The 16,825-nt window shown below is 51.0% G+C and overlaps 1 protein-coding gene across 1 annotated transcript; it reads left to right on the forward strand.

The window, feature by feature from the left end:
• Positions 1-846: 846 nt before the first annotated feature.
• On the forward strand, positions 847-11,856 carry KRT79 (keratin 79). The gene is made up of 9 exons (XM_072797817.1): positions 847-1,641; positions 3,896-4,116; positions 5,190-5,250; positions 5,374-5,469; positions 8,909-9,073; positions 9,257-9,382; positions 10,032-10,252; positions 10,863-10,897; positions 11,166-11,856. The coding sequence occupies exons 1-9, from the start codon at positions 1,165-1,167 to the stop codon at positions 11,369-11,371; spliced, it is 1,608 nt and encodes a 535-aa protein (XP_072653918.1). The 5' UTR covers positions 847-1,164; the 3' UTR covers positions 11,372-11,856.
• Positions 11,857-16,825: the final 4,969 nt, after the last annotated feature.

Raw genomic sequence — 16,825 nt, forward strand, 5'->3', positions numbered from 1 at the left:
CAGGGAGGAAGATCCCCTCTTGGGGATTAGGGACTAGTTCTGGGAGAGGCCCTCACCCCATCCCTCACGGGCATTCTGACTTTGGGGCTGTGTTTGGTCCCAGGAGCCCGAGGTTGGGCGACACGGAGAGGACTGTGTGAAGGAGCTCCCGGCCCCTCTGGGTCAAGCCCCAGGCTCCTTGGGGGCTGGGAAGATGAGAACGTTGGGGTGCCCCATGGGCCTCTTGGGGCCTTTGTTGAGCACATACTTCCGAGATCTGTACTTATGTCCAATCAGAAAGGGAGGTGTCCTTGACCCACCTCCAGCCCCCTGCAAGGTGGCCGGGGCCTTCTGGGGTGCTCTGTTGCGGTGCAGGGGGCTGGGGGTCTTGGGAGGTGGTCAGAGCCCTCTGTTTCTCTTCAGCCCCCCGAGTGCTTTACTCCACTCGTCCCCCCGGCCTCAGGGCGCTGCTGAGGCGCCCGGGCCCTTCCATCTTCTCCAGTGCCCCGGCCCCACGTTGGGCAGACAGCCGCTTGCTGTCCTTGTGTCCACGGGGTCTCCACCCAGCAGAGCATCTGCCAAATGTGTGACAGGAGGACAGACTGCCCCGTGCCCCCCACCCTGGACCTGCCAGGAGGTGATGAGGCCGTGGGCCAGGAGGGTGGGACTGGAGCAGGCTTGGGCACCCTCTCCCCAGCCCGTTGCCCAACCCTCCCTCCCTTACCACCTGTACAACCCTGGGCCCCCGGGGCCTTGGCTTGCGACAGGTGCCTGGGCCAAATCCCACAGAACAGAGCCCCATTGATGGCGGCCATCGGGGCTGGGTGGGAGGAGACCAAGCCAGCCACCGGGTGGGGGGTGGCCGTGGGAGCCCGTATCATCCCGTTCCAAGTCAGGAGAGCCCCAGGGGGGAGAAGGTGGCATCCTGCCCCACACAGTCTCGGCTCAGCCCCAGCTCCGGAGCACAGGTGATACCTGGGAGCAGCCCCTCCCTCCCGCTGGGGGAGAGGGGACTCCCCTGGCCCACGGGGCCCCTCCCTCTCCTCCTGGGGCAATGGGGCAGGAGTGTCTGTGGAGCTCAGGAGCCAGCCCAACTGGGAAAAGATAAAAAGCCCATCGGAGGCGCAGCAGCTCACCGCACCCCGTCTCTGCTCTCTGCACCTGCACCCCGGCCCCCCGACGGCCATGAGGTCCTCCGTGTCTCGGCAGACGTACTCTACCAGAGGGGGCTTTAGCTCTAACTCTGCGAGTGCGGGAGGCGGGTCCCGGGCCCGCAGCAGCTTCAGCTCTGTGACGGTGTCCCGGAGCAGTGGCAGTGGTGGGGGGACCCGCTGTGGCCCCGGCAAGGGTGGCTTTGGCAGCCGAAGCCTCTATAACCTGGGAGGCAGCAAGAGCATCTCGGTCAGTGTGGCTGGAGGGGCCTCCTCAGGGCGGGCCCTGGGAGGCTTCGGCTTTGGCAGTGGGGCCTTTGCAGGCCTGGGGGCTGGCAGGCAGGTGTTCGGGCCCGCCTGTCCTCCTGGAGGCATCCAGGAGGTCACCGTCAACCAGAGCCTGCTGACCCCCCTCAACGTGGAGATAGACCCCGAGATCCAGAGGGTGCGCACCCAGGAGCGGGAGCAGATCAAGACCCTCAACAACAAGTTTGCCTCCTTCATCGACAAGGTGAGCCGGGGTGGAAGGAGGCGGGGAGGGGCCCTTGGAGTGGAAGCAAGGCCCCTAAGAGGTTGGGGGCCGGGCGGAGGCTGTTGCAGCCCGTGTCCACTGTGGCAGGGCTTGACCAGGTGACTGTTGGAGCTCCCTGGCCTGGCGACAGTCTTCTGGATCTTACTGTCCTTGCTCCGGTGAATCTCGGTTCTGCTCATGAGGCCTGATGCCAAGCCTGCCTCGACTGTGTTGTGCCTCCCCCTTGGCCGTCGCTAGCATGGTCACACGGCAGCCTGCTGCACAATTAAGGAGTGGACCCTCCTCACCCTTCCTCTTAACAGGATGGTCCTTGGTGCCGCTTGTCATGTCACAGCTGGGGAAACCGGCTCAAACATCTACCGGGTTATCCCAGGAGCCCCATCTCCTCCCTGTTCTCTCCGTTTTGAAGGAGGCCTGAGGACAAAGATGTGATCAGGACACGACTGAGGGTGTTGGCCCAGGAGAAGTTACCGTTTTGCTTCTCTTATCCCTCCCTGCTATTCTGGTCGGGAAGCTCAGTTTGGGATGGACAGTGGCGAGGGTGGTCTCCTGGGGGTATAGTCTGGTGCATCCCGGACGGGGAGCATGCTGGCTCCTTCCCTGGGCTCCGGGCCGACTGGGTGGCTCTTGTGCTGCTCTCTGGCACTTCCAGGTCCATTTTGCTGCATTGTCTACCTCTGCCCCAAATCCCCAGGTAAGGGGACTGTGATGGGGAAAATCCTGGTGGGTAACCGTATCTTAGTTCAGTGGTCTGGGGGTTCCCAAAGAATATCCTCTTTCTGAACCCACAGCATCCCATGAGGAATCAGAATAGGTGATACTGTGTCCATTTTGAAGAAGAGAAAACAGAGGTCTAGAGAGGGCAAGAGATTTGCCCAGGATCCTACAGGCACTTGGAGGCAGAGGTGGGCCTGGAACCCAGGTTCATGGGCCCCAGGGTCCTTGGCATTAAGAGGTCCGGTCGCTGCTCGTGGCAGGGGCACCTGTTTCACGGTTCCCAGGCCACGTGACTTTGGGCCTGGGGTGCTGTGGGGGTGGGATCTGCAGGAACCAGATGGCAGAAGGTGAAGCAAGCTGTTCCCTCCACCCCCTCACCTTCTCCCCTAGTGACTTTTGGTTCCCTGTGGAATTGCCCCAGAGGTCAGACAAGCAGAAACCCGTCTCAGGCGCTCAGCAACATGTGGGGGTCCGCGAGGCTGACCCGGTCCGGTGTCTGTGCCCAGGCAGAGACTCCCCCAGGGGACCTATGAAGCCCACACCGTGAGCCCCCTTTTAAGTCTTTCCAGATAGGGCTGGGCATCTATATTTAAATTTTTTTTAAAAAAGGTTAAATTTACAGAAGAGTTGTCAGAACAGTACAATATATTCCTATATATTTTTTTCACCCAGATGCACCACATTTAAAATTTCAATGTAATTTATTTTAATTTCATTTAATTTTAGTTCCAATACAGTCTTATATATTTTAGGTTCCGGTGTATACCATGGTGATTCAACAGTTCCATACATCAGCCGGGGCTCGTCGCAAGAGCCCTCCTCAATCCCCGTCCCCTATTTCTCCCACCCGCCTCCCCTCCAGTAGCCAGCGGTGTGTTCTCCAGAGTTACGAACCGGTTTCTTGGTTTGTCTCTTCCTCCCTTTCTTTTTCTCTCCGCGTGTCTGTCTCTTCAATTCCACATTTGCGTGAAATCCTGTGGTATCGGTCTTTCTCTGACTGACTTAATTTCGCTTTACATTCACCAATTAAAAAAAAAGAAAAAGACTCACCAATTTTTACATTTTGTCACATTTGCTTTCTCCTTCCCTGTGTGTGTGTACGTACACGTGTACGTGTTCGTGTACCTCTGCACACATATACTAGATGTGCACCTGCATTTTTAGCACTTGACTTTGATGTAGAATTAGGGTTCAGAAATATTGATCTAGTCTGGTTTACCCCGGACAAGTGGGAAAAGGAGACCCAGAGAGAAGTAACTTGACTGTCACCAAGGAGCAAATGACTGAGCCGGGGTTTTATGGTTTATTAACTCTTTAGAGTCCTTGTCATTGGATTGGACCGTCTTTTCCAGCAAAGACTGTTCCCGCAGGGACACCTCCCCTCAGCAATGCATTGACCCTGCACTGGCCCTGTGATGTCCTGGTTGGGGGCTGGTGGTGATGATGGGCCCAGTCCTGGGTCCCTCCTGGGGCAGAGGGAGGGCACCAACCCACCACCCTTCTTGCTCTGGTTTAGGTACGTTTCCTGGAGCAGCAGAATAAGGTGCTGGAGACCAAATGGGCCCTGCTGCAGGAGCAGGGCCAGAACTCTGGTGTCACCAGGAACAACCTGGAACCTCTCTTTGAGAACTACTTGGGCAACCTGCGGAGGCAGCTGGACAACCTCCAGAGCGATCGGGGGAGGCTGGACTCAGAGCTGAGGAATGTGCAGGATGTCCTTGAGGACTTCAAGAGCAAGTGAGGAGGACTGGACAGGCTGGGGCCATGTGGGGGTAGGGAGGGGACAGCGTGGGAAATATCCCCAGAGAGTCACCCCATTCCCAGGCTCCTAGGGCCTACCTGGGGAAGTGCGCAGACTGAGCTGCTTTCCTCGGGTGTCCAGGCCCTCGACTCACTGCCTCCTGGAGAATTGTCCCACTTATTTGCACACTGTTCATAATTTGAAAAACCCTAAGGTAGGGATAATAGTATAAGGGATCTTTATGTTCTTATCACTCAGCTTTAATAATTATTAACTTATAGCCAGTCTTGTTTCATCTATACGCCTATTTGACTTTTCTCCTCCCTTATGTCTTGAAGCAAATCCCAGCCATCGTGTGATTTCATTCTCAGATATTTACTGGGTATATTCATGTGGCTTATCTGCATAGCTCGACTTAATCAAATATAAACACTACACCATAACCACATCTCAGACTTTTTTTTTTTTTTACATCTCAGACTTTTAAAACAGTAATTCCTCAATATCATCGACTATCCATTCATTCTGAATTTTCAATTGTCCCATAAATGTCATGAGTTTAAAAATTGTTTGAATCAAGATCCAAATAAAGGTCATATATTATGATGAGTTGATATGTATATTTATAATTTTAGGGTATAATCTTTCATACCTTTTCCGATAACTCGATCCTGGTGATTTCTAACCTTTAAAATCTCAGCAAAAGTGGTTGGAGAGAAGTAAACTGTTGTAAATGACGTCCTACCTGTTGAAAGTGAACGCAAAGATAAACCACTGTTGACACATCTTTGCCTGTTCCTATAAAGCCTCCAAAGGGCCCCGATCCAAAGAGACAGCTGCTCTGTGCCATATTATTGTACAAAATCTGTGCCCGTTTCCTCAAAGCGGGTGGGCAGGAATATGTAACAACTGCCCCCCAAGCCTCTTCACTGGGCGCCTGCATTACAAACCTACTTCTCAGAGGTGTTCTTAGATAGTGTGGGACCCAATGGGGCTTAAAGCCAAGTGGGTTAAATGTCTTAAAAGGCAGAACAAGGCTGAGCCTGGCCTACGTCTTCCCGTATAACAGGTACGAGGATGAAATCAATAAGCGCACTGCAGCGGAGAATGAGTTTGTGCTGCTCAAGAAGGTGAGCAGGGGAGCAGGGAGTAGGGGAGCGGTTCTCGGGCTCACCGGGGTGCTGCGCTGACTCAGAGGGAGGCGACAGCCCCGGGGGCTGAGGCGTCTGCCCTGCTGTCTCTCTTTCCCCCAGGATGTGGATGCTGCATATATGAGCCGAATGGATCTGCAGGGCAAAGCGAGCACCTTGACTGAGGAGCTCGACTTCCTGAATCATCTCTATGAAATGGTGAGATGGCCAATGGACAGGGACAATTACATTTCCCTATAGCCCTGGGGAGTCCCCCTGGAGGTCTGATCTGAATTCACCAATGCAGTTTGTTTTTTTGAAATTATTTTAAAAATATTTTATTTATTTGAGAGAGAGAGAGAGAGAGATAGAGAGATTGAGAGCAAAAGCAGGGGGAGCGGATGCAGAGGGAGAAGCAGGCTCCCCACTGAGCAAGGAGCCCCATGCGGGGCTAGATCCCAGGACCCTGAGATCATGACCTGAGCTGAAGGCAGATGCTTAACCACCAGGCGGTCCTTCACCAATGCAATTTAATTGAAAAAAGATAGAACCCGGACCTTTCATTAATACCACCTTCCATGTATTAGGTGCTAAGGGTGGGCCAGACACTGGGCCAAGTTTTACATAATCCTCTCAACAAAGCCACAGTATAGGTACTTATTGTCTCTATTTTGTTTTATTTAATTAATTAATTAATTTGTTTGCTTGTTTAAAAAAATTTTTTTTATTGTCTCTATTTTATAGTCAGGGACACCCGAGTTGATCCCTGACTCAGCATCCTGGATTGGGACTTGGTAGGGGCGTCACGGCCCACCTTCCCCTCCGTGCTGGAGCCCTTCTCTAACATCACTGATAGGAGTCACGGGGCCTCGGATTGGATCCTCCTGGGGGCCGGGAGCTCATATTTTTTACAGCAGGCGTTTCCACTATTGACCACATTAGACCACTAACTTCAATCTTCCCGTGACTTCTGCTCTTGATTGGCCCTGATTCTGCCTCCAGGCAACGAACGCAATTGTCTTCCGTGTGGCATATGTCTTTCACATGGCGACCTTTTAGAGGTCAAGAGGCTTCAGGAACTGACATCTGAGGAAGTTGAGGAAATGGTGTTCTTAGCCCAGACTTTGGAGAACAGCAGGGGAAGGAGGGAGGCTACAGACTTGCATTCGTGCTGCCTAATGTTGCACTAGTTTGTCATCTTTAGAAGCCATTTCACAATATTTGCTCCTTAAAAAACCCTCCCGGAGTTTTTCACACAAAAGTTTTCAAGCCATGCACGTATCCATTTATTTTCAACTTTCTGTTTTTGGGTGGTTGAATTTTGGAAACCAAATGCAAGAGTTAATGAGCCCTGATTTTCCCGTGAAATGTTACTGTGGTTTCATCCCATCATCCAGGTAACTGTGGGCACTTTGAAACTCGATGTCTCCTATCTATGTGTTGGAGAGACCCAACTGGGTAATGGGATATATTTGATATATTCATGATGCCCCAGCTTGGGGTTCTCTGCACACCTGGTAAACTTTCCACGTAGCATGAGAGTTCATTTCAGGGTATGTGACCAGTAAGCATGTTAAAGCCAGCATGGCCAAGACCTAAGTCTTAGTGCAGGAGCGAGGTCTTCCATGGTACCTTTCCCCCAGGCTGACCTCACTCCACAATCAATAATTTGTGGTTCAAGTGGCTCAGCTACTTTAAACGCGAGTTGACCATATCATCATCTGGTCCGCATCTTTTCTTGCGTTCAAGAATGCCATGGAAGCCTTGGTCATGTGATGTCTGTGATGGTCCGAGCATTTTAGTAATACAACCATAGGGGGAAATGAAATCCATTTGGCTTGGTCTTTCCTTAGGGAAGTCTTACTGGTTCCAACCCTCTTACATTTTGTGATTCTAGAGGCCCATAGGAGGTCGACGGCAAGTCTAATCTGAGAAAGTGTAAATATCATCCCCTTGACAATGAGGACATTTGCTGTATCTGGGGTTCTGGAATCTTTCCTCTTCTCCACATTTCTTATGGGTCTCTGGGAGTATTCATCCCCTTGGCAATCCCAAGGCCTCCTAGGATGAGTTCCTTTGGCCTGGACCCTTGACGTCCCCAACAAGGCCAAGGCCTCTCATACTCTCCGTGTCTGTCTTGGCTTTCCATTTCTCCTCCAGCATCCTGCCCTTTCTAGTCTGAGACTGTTCTCCTTGATGGGAAACAGCTAGTGAATGGTGGGCTGGGGACTTGAACTTCGCTTTGCCTGTCTCCAGAGCTCATGCCTTTTCATGAAACCATGAACATTTCAGCGATTGGATGTTAGCTCCTTCCTCTCCACGCATCCCACCTTGTAAAAGACAATGCAACTTAGTAAATCTAAATCTATGTTAGTATGGGGAGCAGGTCCGGCTTTGGTAGCTCTCTTTTTCTTGATTTCTGTCTCTTTTTTAAGTCTATGTCACCTCAGTTTCTGGTGTCAGACGCTCTAGGCTTGAGCCTGGGGTCCCCGCTTATTAGTCTGCGATTCGGAGCAGGTTACCCTTTGCGCCATTGGAAAGTGCAAGTACCGAGTTGGCGCCTGTCAGGGACGGCACCTGCCCACAGCGTCTGCCCAGAGGAAGGGCTCAGCCAGGGAGAGCTGCTGTTACGATGCCGGCTCTATCTGTTAGAATCCCACTGGCTGCAGGGAAGCTGGAGGCAAGACCAGAGCACACAAGGCGTTGACTTTTAGAAGGAAGACTCTCTTCTTTGGGAGCCACTGAGGAGCACTGAGGGGCTGAGGGATCTGAGGGATTTGATTGGAGCTGGGGTTTGGGCAGTTGGTCGGCAGCTCAGGGCAGGAAGGACCACGGGAGAGTTGGAGGCAGAGCTCAGCTGGGAGCCCGTGCAGATGACCTAGCGATAGAGCTGAACTCAGAGCCAGAACACAGAGACCCAGCCTGCCGTTCGTGGCACCTTTAAAGGCCTGTTTATATGTCAAAGCGGATGGTCTTAGAAACCCAGGGAGGTTCCAAGAACATCACCATGGTCTATATATGTCAGTATATTCTAGGGGAAACCACTTGGGATTTGTTGCTCAACTGACTGGTTCCAGTCTGGCTCCTAGGACTGGACTGGAGGATCTTGGATCTGGTGACCTTGGATGCATCACTTCTCTTTCCAGAGCTTCTTTCCTCACTAATCTGTGTCAGGACCAATGTGAAGGGGGGTGCAGGTTGTTCGCTGGCTGAGTGGAGAGTGAGGTTTGAATCACGCCCATGCTCAGCTCCCTAGGCCCCACCGTCTGCCTCCTATCAGAGGGGGGACTTTTCCCAATTTGATAAAAGTGCCCCGTGTGCCAGTCATGGCCTGGCCTGCCTCCCAGAGTGTTCTGAGGATGCAGGGACTGGTGGACGTACTGGCTGTAAGCCTAGCACCGGGTTTGAGTGCAACACGTACACATTCCTTCTCCTTCTTTAATCCCTTGGAAACCTGTAAATCCACAAAAAGAAAAGATATTTATAAAAGTGAGAGCCCCATTTCACAGCTGGAGACAATGAGGCCTTTCCTTCTAGGCTGGAGCCTGGACCAGAGCACAGGCCTCCTGATGCCACCTGGGGCCCGTCCTTCACCCCTCAGCCGTCTCCTGGGGGCCTGGAGCAGGGGTTCTGGTGGCAGCTTTCTCTTTTTCTGCAGGAGCTGAGTCAAGTGCAGACCCACGTGTCTGACACCAATGTGGTCCTGTCCATGGACAACAATCGCAGCCTGGACCTGGACAGCATCATTGCTGAGGTCAAGGCCCAGTATGAGCTGATTGCCCAGAGGAGCAGGGCTGAGGCTGAGGCTTGGTACCAGACCAAGGTGAGAAGAACCGCGGGTCAGGTGTGTGGGTGGGAAGGACACAGCACATCCCCCGTGGTGAGAGGCCTGGGCCAGACGCACCCAGCCCACACGGGGGGCCTCTAGCTGAGAGGTGGGCCTGGGGCCGATAGTTACCCAGGAGGGCCTAGAACTGCCACTCACTGCCGCTTGTTTGGTCTCCAGTATGAAGAGCTGCAGGTGACAGCTGGGAAGCATGGGGACAACCTGCGGGACACTAAGAATGAGATTGCTGAGCTCACCCGCACTGTCCAGAGGCTGCAGGGCGAGGTGGATGCAGTTAAGAAGCAGGTGAGCCTTTGATTGGGAGCCTGGGGGTCAGACCTGGGTTGGCAGAGGTGGGGACTTTCTCACTGTCATACTGAGGGGTGAGAACTGCTCCTTTCCTGGTGGATGGGACACACTCAGAAGCTGGACTTTAAGACCAACACACCCCTTTCACAGGGTAGAAAACTGAGGCCTGGAGAAGGATAGGGCTTGTCCAAGGTCACATAGTGTATCACAGGGGGAGCAGGTGGGATGATCTCCAAAGAGATTGGTCCCATCTTCAGGAGGTCAGAGCAGGAGGCTGACGGTTCGAGTGGCCACGTCATAGGTGCTGATTCCATCTAGGATATGGCTAAAAAGCCTGGGCTTTCCCCCAGATCAGAGTGAAGCGTCTGGTTAATGATGAGCTTCTATTACTTATTTTATCTCCTGTGAGGCACTGCGCTGAGTTGTAGCGGGAGGGAGTAACATTAGACTTCAGTAAGGACTTCCCCGCAGCGCTGGCTCCGCCGTGTAGGGGTAGCTCTTCTCTGAGAGGACTATTTCTGCTTCCCTTCTTGCTCAGTTGGCTGGGGTCGGGAGGGGGCGGGGAGTGGCGATGTCTGGGTCGGGGCAGAGAGATGGATGTGATGACCCTGGAGGGTGTTCCCAACACCTCTCATCCCTTGGGCAGTGCCAGCAACTGCAGACTGCCATCGCAGAAGCGGAGCAGCGTGGGGATATGGCCCTGAAGGACGCTCAGAAGAAGCTTGGGGACCTGGACATGGCCCTGCACCAGGCCAAGGAGGACCTGGCCCGGCTGCTGCGCGACTACCAGGCTCTCATGAACGTCAAGCTGGCCCTGGACGTGGAGATCGCCACCTACCGCAAGCTGCTGGAGAGCGAGGAGAGCAGGTGGGGGCCCCTCCTGCCCTGGGAAGAGAGCTCCGAGCTGGGGGTAGGGAGATAAGGGGGCAGCCCGGGAGCTGGGCTCCTGCCTCTTCCCCCCCCACCCCGGAGACTTTCCACTTGTGCTCACTGCCTCTGCTGTGTGTGTCCTCAGTCGGCGCAACTATCAGTAGCCTTGCGGCGGTCGGCAGCCCTGCAGGACTGAGGCTGCTTCCACCAACCTTTGACGCTTTGGAAAAATAAATCATTTCTGTCCTCGGGAAGGCATGAGATGTAAAAAAAGTCACTTTAACCAGAAACAGGAGGCTTTGTTTTGGCATGAGCTGTGTTTGCTGTCACGACGCGCAGGAGGCGGAGGGGACGACAGGGCAGAATGGGGCCATTTGGCCTCCTATGGCTCTGCTTTCTCTGTAGCGCCTGCTGGAAGGGCCGTGAGGCCCAGGGCAGCCGCGTGCACATGTCTCTTGGTCTCGTCTTGCTGGCCTGGCTTGAGTGTTGGCCCACGGAGTTGATCCACCATGAAGGCAGAGAATGGGACGGGGGAAGGAGGGAGAGGGTTTTTTCACCTGGGCTCTGGGAACCCCTGACCCTTCTCCTGGTCTTTCTGTTTCTGCAGGATGTCTGGAGAATGCCCCAGTGCAGTCAGCATTTGTGAGTACTTTGCCTCCTTGCCCTGCCCCAGGCCCAGCCCTGATCCTCTGCTCAGTCCACTCAGTCTGTCCTCGGCCAGGAGCACATGTTCCCTCCACCTGAGCCCCTGGAGACAAGTTTGGGGGTTCCCAAAGAACGAGCTTCCTGCCCCACTTTCTCCATCAGTTTCCCATGGCTCCCTGCCTCCTTGTGTTCCCATCCCTCACTGGTTTCTGCAAGTCCCCCTCCCTCTTCCAGCCCTGCCTCACCCAGACCCTTTGCCTTGCAGCGGTGACCGGCAACTCCACTACTGTGTGCGGAGGCGGTGCGGCGGGCTTCGGGGGTGGCATGTCCCTTGGCGGGGGTGGGGGTGCTGGCAAGGGCGGATTCGGCACCAGTGTGGGCTATGGCACCGTCAAGGGAGGGCCCGTCTCTGGGGGCACCTCCATCCTGCGGAAGACCACCACGGTCAAGACGTCAAGTCGGAGGTATTAGCTGCCCAGCCTTGCAACCTGGGGCCCCTGCAATTTTCTCCTTGTTGTACTCATCCCACCCCTGCTGCCCTCCCCACCCACCCCCATAAGAGAGGGAACAGCCCCAGGACCACAGGTCCAGTGTATTTGCATGTCAGACCCTGCAGGTGATCTGCATTTGGGGAAGGCTCAAATGTACCCACATTTTCTCCTTGCTTCTGCAACGTGATGGGAGGGGGGTTAAGGCCACCTCCTTGAGCAATGTATTTGAGTGACTTGGGGGTGACCTTTTGACCACTGGGAGGAGACTGGATTTCCCTTGATTCCTCTGCTCCTCTGCTCTGCACTCAGGGCAGGCTGGGGGAGGAAAGAGGGAAGTTGGGAGTGGTCCCTGAAGGCCTTTCAACCTCTCTGGTCTCTCACTAGACCCGACCCCTCTCTGAATCTACCCGCCTGCCTCCCCTGTCTGTGCCTGTGATGTATCTCAATAAATGGCAACTGCAGCTAGCTGTCTGTGCCTCCTGTCTGTCCTGCCTGGGGGACTGAAATTGTCAACCACAGGCTCACGATGCTCCATGCTACTCACCACGCCAGAAGCACAGTGGCTGATACCATCACCCCTGTAGGCCTTGGTTCTTACTCTCCCTTACGGAGTTCACAGGAGAAGGCTTGAGGGGATATAGAAGTTGTTCAAGGCAGGACCCAGCCAGTGAGCAGCTGCCTATTACCAGTCCATCCCTTGATGCTACCGAGTCCTCTGCTAATTCTGTGGGGCAGGCAGCATGATTGTTCAGTGGAGAGATCTTGGGCTTCAGAACTGAGCAGACTTGGGTTTAGATCCCAGTTCTGCTGCTTACTGTGTGACCTTGGGCAAGTCACTTAACCTCTCCGAGCCCCTTCTTAAAGCAAAATGTGATGAGGACATGTGTAAAGTCCCTGGCTAATGAAGGTCTTGATAGAAACCAGCTCCTTTTGCTTCCCTTCCCTCTAGCTCCTGGTTTCCCACCTCACCAAGGAGTCTGATGGCTTCTCTCTTAGTCCTCACATCTAGTTGTCAACAAGAATCTACATTTTCCCAACAATAGCAAAATATATATTTTTCTCAAGCACACATGGGATGTTTTCTAGGATAGGTTATATGTCAGGCCATAGAAAAAGTCTTAGCAAATCTAAGAAGATTGAAACTATATCAAGTATCTTCTCTGGTCTCAATAGTATGAAACTAGAAGTCAGTAACAGGAGGAAACTGGGAAATTCATGAACACATGGAAATTAAACAGCACTTTCCTCAACCACAAATGGATCAAAAAAGAAATTAAAAAGGAAATAAGAATCTTGAGACAAATAGAAATGGAAAAATAACGTGCTAAAACTTATGGGATGCCATAAAAGCAGTTCTCAGAGGGAATTTTATAGCTATAAACACATATATCAAGAAAATAGAAAGACCTCAAATAAACCACCTAACTTGACCCCTCAAGGAACCAGAAAAACAACAACAAACTAAGCTCAAATTTAGCAGAAAGAAGGAAATGATAAAGATCAGAGCGGAAATAAATGAAATAAAGAATAGGAAAACAATAGAAAAGATTAAATGAAGAGTTGCTTCTTTGAAGAGAGAAACAAAATTGACAACTCTTAGCTAGACTCACCATGGAAAAGAAAGGCCCCAAATTAACAAAATTTTAAATGAAAAAGGAGGTGCAATCACTGATAACATAGAAATGCAAAGGATCATAAGAGACTCCTTTGAACATCTAATGACAACAAGCTGATTTGAACATCTATATGACAACATCCTACGAGAAATGACTATACTCCTAGAAACATACAACCTACTAAGACTGAATCAGAAAGAAATAGAAAATCTGAGCAGATCAATTTCTAGTAAGGAGATTGAATCAGTCATCCTTCCTGTAGAAAAGGAAACTACAGGCCAATATTGGCTTTTTTTTTTTTTTTTTTACAAAAGTAGAAAGAACAATAGTAAAGTATTATGGAACCACAAGAGACTCCAAATAGGCAATCCTTTGAGAACAATAATTTTATTTTATTTTAATTTTTTTAAATTTATTTATGATAGTCACACACACACAGAGAGAGAGAGAGAGAGAGAGAGAGGCAGAGACACAGGCAGAGGGAGAAGCAGGCTCCATGCACCGGGAGCCCGACGTGGGATTCGATCCCGGGTCTCCAGGATCGCGCCCCGGGCCAAAGGCAGGCGCCAAACCGCTGCGCCACCCAGGGATCCCAATCCTTTGAGAACAAAGCTGGAGGCATCACACTTCCTGATTTCAAACTGTACTATAAAGCTATACTAATCAAAAAGGGATAGGACCAGCATAAAAACACATACAGAGACCAATAGAACATAACCGAGAGTCCAGAAATAAATCCATTCATGCATACATGGTCCCCTAATATTTGAAAGGAACCAAGAATACGCAGTGGAGGGATCCCTGGGTGGCGCAGCGGTTTGGCGCCTGCCTTTGGCCCAGGGCGCGATCCTGGAGACCCAGGATCAAATCCCACATCAGGCTCCCAGTGCATGGAGCCTGCTTCTCCCTCTGTCTGTGTCTCTGCCTCTCTTGCTCTCTCTGTGACTATCATAAAAAAAAAAAAAAAAAAAAAAATTAAAAAAAAAAAAAGAATACACAGTGGAGAAAAGACAATCTCTTCAACAGTGGCGTTGGGAAAATTGGTTATTCACAAGTAAAAGAATAAAACTAACTTATACCACTTAACTTAAAATTAACTCTTTAGTGGACTAAAGACTTAAATGTGAAACCTAAAACCATACAGCTTCTAGAAGCTTCTAGAAGAAAACATAGAGAAAAAGCTCCTTGACAGGGGTCTTGGCAATGATTTTTGTTTTGTTTGTTTTTGAATATGACACTTACTGTATAAGCAACAACATAAAAAATAAGTGGGACTATATCAAACTAGAAAACTTCTGCACAGTGAAAGATATAATCAACAACATGAAAAGGCCACCCACGGATTGGTAAAAAAATATTTGCAAATCATATATCTGTTAAGGGGTTCGTATCCAAAATATATACATAACTTATACAACTCAAAAGCAAAAAAATCCAAATAATTCCATGAAAAATGGGAAGAGGATCTGAACAGATATTTTCCCAAAAAAGATATTCAAATAGCCAACAGGTGCGTGCAAAGGTGTTCAATGTCCCTCATCATTAGGGAAATGCGAGTCAAAACCACATTGAGATACCACATCATGCCTGTTTGGATGGCCCTCAACGAAAAGTCAAGAGAGAACAAATGCTGCCGTGGATGTGGAGAGTAAGGGGACCCCGTGCTGTGTTGATGGGAATGCAAATTGGTGGAGCCAATATGGACAACGGCATGCAGGGGCCTCAAAAAGTTAAAAAAAAAAACAGAACTATCATATGATCTAGTAATCCCACTTCCGGGAATATATCTGAAGGAAACAAAATCACTATGTTGAAGAGATCTCTGTGCTCCCACGTTCGTGGCACTCTCGCTTACAATGGCCAGTGACACGCGGAAACAACCTAAGTGTCCGTCGGTGGATGAGTGGGTAAAGAACACATGGTCTATAAGGCGACAAAATACTCTTCAGCCGTAGGAAAGAAGGCAATCCCGACATTTGAGACAACATGGATAGACCTTGGGGGCATCACGCTAAGTGAAATAAATCAGGCAGAGAAAGATAAATACTGTATGCTCTCGCTTACTTGTGGAATCCAAAAAAAAAAAAAAAAAAAAAAAGAAACCTCATAAAGAGATCCCATGTGTGGTTACTAGGAGTGAGGGCTGTGGGGAGGAGGAATTGAATGAAGGTGATGAAAAGGTACAAAATTCCAGTTATAAGATCAATATACTCTGGGTGTGTAATGCACACCATAATGACTGTAGTTAACAGTGCTGTATGGAAGGTGCTAAGAGGCTCAATCCTGAGAGTTTTCATCAGAGGGAAAAATATTTTTGGTAACTATGTAGGTGATAGATGTTAATTAATCCTATTTTGATAATCACTTTGCAGTATATACTTATGCCAAGTCATTATGCTGTACACCTTAGACTTCTATAGTGTTGTGTGTCAATTATATCTTAATAAAACTGGAAAAAAACTATTTTATTTTATTTTTATTTATTTAAAAAATATTTTATTTTATTATTTGTTCATGAGAGACACAGAAAGAGAGAGAGGCAGAGACACAGGCAGAGGGAGAAGCAGGCTCCATGCAGGGAGCCCGATGTGAGACTCGATCCCGGGACCCCAGGATCATGCCCTGGGCCAAAGGCAGGCTCTGAACTGCCGAGCCACCTGGGGATCACAAAAAAACTATTATAATTGGACTTAATGGTTCACAAATACACTACTTTAAAAAAAAAAGATTTTATTTATTTATTTGAGAGAGAGAGAGAGAGAGAGAGAGCGCGCATAAGCAGGAGGAATGGCAGAGGGAGAGGGAGAAACAGGCTCCCCGCTGAGCAGGGAGCCAGAGGAGAGGCTTGATCCCAGGACCCTGGGGTCACCCCCCAAACTGAAGGCAGGTACCTACCGGACTGAGTCACTCAGGCGCCTCACAAATATCCTACTTTGCCTGTGACCTTCAAGCAGACCCAGAATTCAGTAGGGGGACATGTGATAGCCCATTTTACAGGTGAGGCAATCAAGGCTCGCAGGGGTCACGTCCTACACCAGCAGCCGTTTATGGTGTGGAGGGCTGCTAACTCCAAGCCCTACACCCTTTCTCCGTGAGTCATCTCTGTCCCCCCGCTCCCCTTTCTCACCAAATCTCAATTGTCCTTCTCCTATCGTGTCTCTCTGAGTCACCCCTTTTCTTCTTCATCTCCACAGCTCCCTGGTCTGAGCCTGGACCCCTCTCCTCATTCCACACCCAGCTGCTCTGTGCCCTCCACACCCCAAAACCCTGCTACCAAATCAGTGTGCCTGAGTGGAGCCTGTCATGGTACCCACCCCCTTCCCGGGCAACCTTAAACTCCTGTTGGAATGGACTCTTCTCTCGACACCTCCTGCTCTGCACCCGGTCACCCGGTCCTCCTTGGAAGAGCCCAGACATGCCCCGTGAAAACTTCCTCGGGGGTTACGGGAAGGCCAGCACAGGGATTTTGAGCCAAACCCTAAACCACAGCTTAGGAACACAAACTCCTAGCGCTTAGCAAAACCAGCTCCACCTCACCCACCTGAGTGGTGTCCAGCTTGGGAGCCGATCACACCTGCAGAGCGGTGCTTCTCTTCTTAGGGGTGGAGTGTCGCCCCCTCCTGACGTCGACGCCTTCTAGGAATAATAGCCACTGTGATTGGGTTCTCGCCCTCTCGCTGATTCGCCCTCCGCGGCCTGGAGAGAAGTAGGTCCGAGTGGCTAAGGAACTTGCCTGAGGTCAGCAAGCAGCGGCCGAGCCGGGCCTGGAAGCTCAGTACTCGGATTCCAGAGTCCAACTTCTTAACAACTGGCTTATG

The sequence above is a fragment of the Canis lupus genome, chromosome 25, assembly GCF_048164855.1.
Source record: "Canis lupus baileyi chromosome 25, mCanLup2.hap1, whole genome shotgun sequence".
Lineage (NCBI taxonomy): Eukaryota > Metazoa > Chordata > Mammalia > Carnivora > Canidae > Canis > Canis lupus.

Excerpts from the sequence above, each read along its gene's own strand:
- KRT79 (XM_072797817.1), top strand. The coding sequence starts at position 1,165 with ATGAGGTCCTCCGTGTCTCGGCAGACGTACTCTACCAGAGGGGGCTTT. Across the intron at positions 9,383-10,031 it reads TGGATGCAGTTAAGAAGCAG|TGCCAGCAACTGCAGACTGC; the intron begins GTGAGCCTTTGA and ends TCCCTTGGGCAG. Across the intron at positions 10,898-11,165 it reads CCCCAGTGCAGTCAGCATTT|CGGTGACCGGCAACTCCACT; the intron begins GTGAGTACTTTG and ends TTTGCCTTGCAG.